At 33.6% G+C, this 6,794-nt stretch overlaps 1 protein-coding gene across 1 annotated transcript; it reads right to left on the bottom strand.

Annotated features, from left to right (window-relative positions):
• Positions 1-580: 580 nt before the first annotated feature.
• Positions 581-4,050, bottom strand: LOC129003533 (E3 SUMO-protein ligase ZBED1-like). The gene is made up of 3 exons (XM_054431829.1): positions 2,439-4,050; positions 898-1,157; positions 581-703 (listed from the first exon to the last, which is right to left on the bottom strand). Exons 1-3 carry the CDS (start codon positions 4,048-4,050, stop codon positions 581-583), a joined length of 1,995 nt encoding a protein of 664 aa, XP_054287804.1.
• Between the last annotated feature and the right edge of the window lie 2,744 nt (positions 4,051-6,794).

Raw genomic sequence — 6,794 nt, 5'->3', positions numbered from 1 at the left:
TTACTAAATTGGAAATAGTCACAACCATCTTTTATTATTAAATAACAGAAAACACAAAAACAAAAACTCTTAGTTCTCCAAAAAAACATTAAATGAAATTTTCATCACTGAACCATTATCAACTTAACAATAAACAAATAACAAAGATGAAAAGTCAAATAAAATTAAAATGTTTAGATATAACATTGCTCTTTGGTAGCCAGAGTACATTATGACTTATGAGAAAACAAAACATCATCTAATCTAAAAGTAAATACTGTAATATAAAACAGGAACTTTAGTGTAACAAAATGCAATTCAAAGTAACTACCGTAGAATGGGGTGAATAGAAAGAACAGGTTGAATAGAAACAAAACAAAACCAAAGTGTGGGGTGAATAGAAACAGCCATATTTATATTTTTGTTCTGCTTAATGATTAAAAAGAAGAAAAAATTGATAAATGGTTTGAGTAGAGGAGTCCAAGACCGGAAATATGAGCTAGTGTTGAAATTTTAAAATTAAATATATAGTTTTTACAAAGCTTGAACTTTAATGTCAAAAGTGTTTCTATTCACCCAATTCCACGGTACGTTGCTAAACTTATTTTAAAAGTTTCTTATTCTGGTGAAGGAAGACCAACTCCTCAACATGAAAAGAGGTCAACCTTTGCCGCTTCTCTGCCACCACTCCGCCAGCACTCGAAAACATTCTCTCGCTGGCAACCTGTAATATTGATATCATGCGTTGTAAAAAAAATAATAAAGTACCAGTAATTAATTAAAATTGGATTATATTGTAACTATATATGTATATCCCTATTTAAGTATTTATCTTAATTTCTGTTATATAGATGGCTCATGTTGAAGGTTGTCATAATGATTCCAATTTAAAGTAGTAGTACAACAAAAGTTACTAACCTCAGTAGCTGGAATTGCAAGGTATTGCAATGCGACATTGCGAAGTAGTGGAAAGAAATTGGCATTATCTTGCCACCATTTGCAAGGATCATCACTTTGATCTATGACTTCCCCATTAAAGAATCTAGCAAGCTCCGATTCAATACTAGCTTCTTGTCTTGCCGAGCTTTCACTAGTAGAGTGTTTCTTTGCAGCTGCTGCCTTAGCAAATGCCTTCCATAAGGCTGATTTTGGTTTGCTTTCATCACTAGTAGGCTCAACTAAAAATAAAACAAATTGTAAACAGGCAGTACATTACAGAATCAAGAATCAAATCAACCAATGTTTTACTTGTCTTCTCAATACTGTATCAATAATGGTTATGGTACAGTTCTATATTTGTCATTGTTTTGATCATTTTGCAAGTTAGAAAGAACATGATGGGACTTGATAGGCCTACAATAAAATCCATAAGGTGGCCTCCTCTTTTATCTTATTATTTAACTTACCTTGTTCCTCAATCCATATTTATTTTTCCATCAGACACCTTTAATTTTAAAATATTTAAGCAATAATATACCTACTACTACTATAAATAGGTACTTAAGTTTCAGTAGTATGTGTGTATAGGGCCTATTTCAACATTTAAAACTAACATCGCTAAAAAAATACTGTGTTGTAATTTTTCTTTGATACCGTACAATTAAAGTCAGTTTAATTGTATAAGATGGTATGTTAACTTAATTAATTGTGATGATGTTTGCCTATTGAAGACAATGCCTATTCCTTGTAGGTAGGTCTAACAATGATCTTGCAAATAAATATTTTGATTTTGTGTGGACAGATACAGTAGTTGTAGTTACATATCTAAAGCTAAACATGCAATTGAAACAAAAAAAGTTATTAAAGTTGAAATTGTAATTCAGGCCTAACCAAATTTGGTAACTTGAATGTAGGCCTAAATTTAGGTTAGGCAATAGGCCTTATAATATATTTTTAATGCAATTTAGTTTAAAGTTTAACTATATGTCTAAACAGTGAGTACCTCCAATAACATAATTAACAAAATAAGTGTAGGCCTATTAGGTCTTTGTACGTATTTTACATATTTTTGTTTAACCGGTACACTTTATTTTTATATAGGCCTAAGCCTAATGCACACAAAATAAAAGCTAATTTTCCCCTAAGCATTCTTTCTTTAAGTAGCCTAGGCTATTTTTGTTGCCTATTATAAATCAAAGTGGTCTAAGTTGAAACATTTTGTATGTTTTAAGTAAATAGGCCCTACAGTATTTAAATTTGTTACATATAGCCCAACTGACTGTAGATTTAATGGCTCCCGCCGGTAATAAAAACAGTTGAGGCAAAAATTGTTTACAGCAAAGTCAAAGAGCCCTAAGTTAACCAATTTTGGACTAAGAACTCCTAAAGAAGGAAACTTGTGTCAAGCTAAATGTTTACGGTAAGTAGGCCTACGGTAGGTTCATATTTCTTATTAGAATAATATTGTGTGGTCTACACTATAACCTGCTTAAAGAACAAATAACATGATAAAACCTTACCTGGTACTTCAGCCTGATCAGATTCTGATTTCTTCTTCAAGATTTCTTGAATCTTAAGTTTCAGCTTGCTTAAGGCTAAATCTTGCTCAACGGCAGACAAAATAACTGTTTTGAATCTCGGGTCCACCAGCATTGCAGTCAAGTAAGGATCTTCCTTCAGATTGTTTGGGAACCTAATTTTAATAGCTTTTAAAAGTTCCCTTGCAAATCCTATTCCGCTTTTAGCTATACTTTGCGAAATGAAAGTATCTAGAGAGTCTGATAAACCAAAAATAATCGGTATGACCATAGAGCAAGTTGGTACTATTGCAGAGCACACTTGGGTAGTAGCTTCAAAGAGGGGCTCCAATATAGAGACGTATCCCTCGACCATTTTCCACTCAGAAATTGTTAGATTGTCGAGTTTACCCGTTTGTATGATATCCCTTGAAATGGGTTCTTTATTCTTCAGAAACCGATCTAACATCAAGTACTCAGAGTTCCATCGCGTCTCGGAATCTTGGATCAACTGAAGAATAGGTTTGTTCATAGATGCTTGGACCTCATGAAGACGCTCAGTCGCCTGGCAACTATGTCGATAGTGTCCCACTATTCCTTTAACTTTTTTCACCAGTTCTACAACCCCAGGTGTCTCTTTTTTGGCATCATTTATTGCCAGCTGCAATGAGTGGGCAAAACAACTCAAAACATTTAGTTTGGGTTTGACACATGACATGGCACTTTTCATATTTGTAGCATTGTCTGTCACTGCATAGATTGGTATTGCCATGGTGTTTATTTTCCATTCCTCTAAATACTGGCTTACTTTATTGGCAATAGACCAACCTTTGTGGTCTCCAATAAACGCATAACACCCTAAACAGAAATTTTCTATTTGAAAGTCTTCAGTCATAAAATGAGAGGTAAGGGACATAAAGGAATTATTAGAATCGGAAGACCACATGTCTACTGTTATGGCCAGGGAAGAACTGTTGGCTCGGCAATGCGCCAATCCTGCTTCAACACTTTTGTGAACTTCTTTGTACAATCCCGGAATTACTGTCCTTGAAAATGTTTTGGGGGAAGGAATAGTGTAGTGGGGTTCAAGAGTGTTCATCAAGGACTTGAACCCTTCTTGGTCTACTAAGTTGTATGGGTGGAGACTTGAGGCCATCCATTTACCAATTTCCCTTGTGATAGTCTTAGCCTTAGTGGCATCTTTACTCCATTTAAAAGTGGAGGTGAGTTTAGATTGGGTCACGGCCTTAGCCTTAGTGGTTTTTGATATTTTTGTTTTGAATTTTTCAGCATCTAAAGCCTCTTCCTTTTTTTTCAGCAACACAAACTTGGGAAAATGCTTATTTTCTAAGTGGCGTCTCATGCCACTAGTGTTTCCATAGGCAGTTTTTATACTTTTTTGGCACAAATTACACACTGCAAAATAGTTATGGACCTTTTCAGTAGTCTTACCTTCGTTTACTTTTGTGAAATACTCCCATATTATTGCCGTATTATTTTTTCCTGATGGTAGGCCTACATTTGCAGGTGTGGATGGGCCAGCTTCTGAGGGCCTATCTTCAACTTCCATTCTAACACTGGACACGGGGGCTGGGTCATCTACATCCTCATCCATTTTTCCCACTAAATACAACTTCAACAAGAGTTTACACTTCCTAATTTAAAAGAAACAATAATAATTGCATAGGCCTATGCCATTTAACAGTTTAATAAACAGACGATAACAAAATAGTTAGACAGCAGACAGCACTACCAAAATAATAGTCCACTCACTACTCAGGCACTAGGCAGTCTCAGTCAGTCCACTCCACACCATTAATCCATTTCCATTCCACAATTTAGGGAACAGAGGATTTTTATTGTATTTGAATCACTTAATTGAATTGAATTTTGGACCGATTCAAATTGAATCATTTGAGTCAGTTTACCCACGGTAACTAGAATATACTATACGGTAAGAGTAATGCGCATCTCAGGATGATGTCACGCCCAACTGACGTCACTGAGCAGTTTACAACATTAGCATGACGTCATTCGGGGTTTGCAGATGACATTATTACTGCATGTTTTATCTATGCTATGATTTACTGCGCATCTTGTTTATGTCCAGTACCGTTTCCATATATATATATTCTACTAGTTACCGTGAGATTACCTCTTTTCCACCGATAGGTATGAATTATGAATTGACGAATGACGACGCAGTTAGCATTTATGGTTGGTGAACATATTGCATCATCAATATTATATTAGCAAAACAATAGGCCTATTAACGTTAAGTTTACTTTTGAATTCTCAAATCGAATTGCGACATATTGAAAGTTACCGTACTTGTGTACAGTTAGACAAATAATGGACCAGTATAAAACATTTAAGCTGTTGTCTTTATTATATTTTTTCTCTATTTCCTAGAAGGTTATATAAGACTGCGAAGACTGAGTAAGCGCGGCCTTATTTCCAACTGATTAGTGATTACTGAACTGAGTTGACTCAAAGTACGAATCGACTCTTTAAAAAATTGAGCTGTGATTCGTTCAAATTGAGTTAATCGTTCGCGAATCGCCCATTACCTCACCAATCTCACTATTTCACCACTCAGAGTGAGACTCACTAGATTACACGATAGAGGTTAAACAGCAATTTTGAGGTTGGAAAAGGAGTGTATAATAAAAGAAACAATGGTTTTAGAACAATTTATTTTTCAAACAATTGCAGTTTTTAATATTTTGTACCTGGAAATACATAAAAATACATACATACAACAATAAAAAAGGCCCAAAAATCTCGACTCGAAAATATCCCGTTAGTATTTCAATCCCGCCCGAAGCTTCGAGATAAAAAAAATCTCGAAAAAATCTCGAAGTTTCGGGTCTTGTCCATCACTAAAAATAAGATAGTAAGGTAGCGCTGGAATGGTTCGGATGGATTAGGATATAACTGAAAGTATTTTGAACTAAAAAGATTAGATAGCAGTGGTTTAAATTCATGATATAATTTCTGTGTACGCGAATTTTCAATTGAGTAGTACAGTACCATGTTTTTCCACGAGGTACATAAAGCCGGAACTTGATAGAAAGTTATACAGGGTGACAAAAAAGTCTGGAAACGGCTTGATATCTTTTTAACTAAATTCGGTAGAAAATTGAAACCTTTCACATCAACTTATATGTTTGAATGTATGATACATGTAAGTTGATGTGAAAGGTTTGACTTTTCTAACGGATTTAGTTAAAAAGATATTAAGCCGTTTCCAGACTTTTTTTTCACCCTGTATAATTGGCATCGAAAACTTTATATCAAGTAACTGAGGGAGATAAAACCAAGGTATAATTTAAGTGGCAAGTGAATAAATACGATATCCCCCAGATAGCGAAATTGATGTTTAACAATATTTACTAGCTTTGTATTAATACTTACTCTTTTTTATTTACATTTCTCATATGTTATATGTGCTCAAACGTATTTTGTAAACTACTTGTTAAAATATTTCCAAATGATTCAGTTGTTTGTATACGTCACATATATAGGTGGTCTCAGTGTTAGCTGCAACCCAAAACTTGGCTGGCTGTTGTCAAGTAGTGTAAAGTGGGATTAAAAGTTAGGAATTAACCTTGTCGTTCTAGTAACTAAATATAACTAGCCGCTAGTTACAAAATCATTTTATCTCAAATCACTGATGCTAGAATCGTGTGTTTACGAATTAAATATAATATTTGGGTCAGATATTAGTGGCTGTAATTTCCTTAATGGAGTAATCGTTCATTTATATACATGACTCCTTGTTAAAATTCCATTTCGCATTTAATTTAATAGTGGATATTTGAATATAAAGTAAATTACATGTTTATATGAAGAACATATTTTTGATCTTGACTCTTCTCCTTTAAAAAAATAGGTTCAGTAGTGCATTAACGATTTTATTTAAAAAAAAAAAAAAAAAAAAAAAAAAAAACTATTTTAATCTGTAATCTTTTTAATCGTTATACACTTCAGACCATAATGAAATCAACGCAAAAGAAATATTAACATCCAACATTAAACTATTCAGTCCCTATTTACAATTTTGCTTATCCTTTTTTAATTGAAAACAATGTTTTAAAAGGTTAAACATAAATTTATTTATACCACACCACATTTACAACGAATCATATTTTTAATTTGTATTAAAAAAATATTGACTTCTTTCAAAACTATAAAAAAGAGACGATTGGACCTTGCAGTTCACGGTATAATTTAATGAACAATATTTTACTTAAGCGATTCTTTTTCATTAGCTTCCATTATGATCTTATGTTTGGAATCAATTGGATTGGCTCTGGTAGGGAACAATGTTTATATGAATCAAACTGGCGACTCGAC

Source organism: Macrosteles quadrilineatus, unplaced genomic scaffold (genome assembly GCF_028750875.1).
Source record: "Macrosteles quadrilineatus isolate MER2022 unplaced genomic scaffold, UCM_ALF_1.0 Scaffold_9__3_contigs__length_116548681, whole genome shotgun sequence".
Lineage (NCBI taxonomy): Eukaryota > Metazoa > Arthropoda > Insecta > Hemiptera > Cicadellidae > Macrosteles > Macrosteles quadrilineatus.
Note: the sequence above shows the minus strand (reverse complement) of the source record. Positions and strands in the feature narration are given on the sequence as shown.

What these genes read in the sequence shown, in the direction of transcription:
- LOC129003533 (XM_054431829.1), bottom strand. Translation starts at nt 4,050, where the DNA reads ATGGATGAGGATGTAGATGACCCAGCCCCCGTGTCCAGTGTTAGAATG. An exon ending in TGATCAGGCTGAAGTACCAG is followed by an intron (nt 1,158 to 2,438) that starts GTAAGGTTTTAT and finishes TTTTATTTTTAG; the next exon opens with TTGAGCCTACTAGTGATGAA. An exon ending in TTGCAATTCCAGCTACTGAG is followed by an intron (nt 704 to 897) that starts GTTAGTAACTTT and finishes TCAATATTACAG; the next exon opens with GTTGCCAGCGAGAGAATGTT.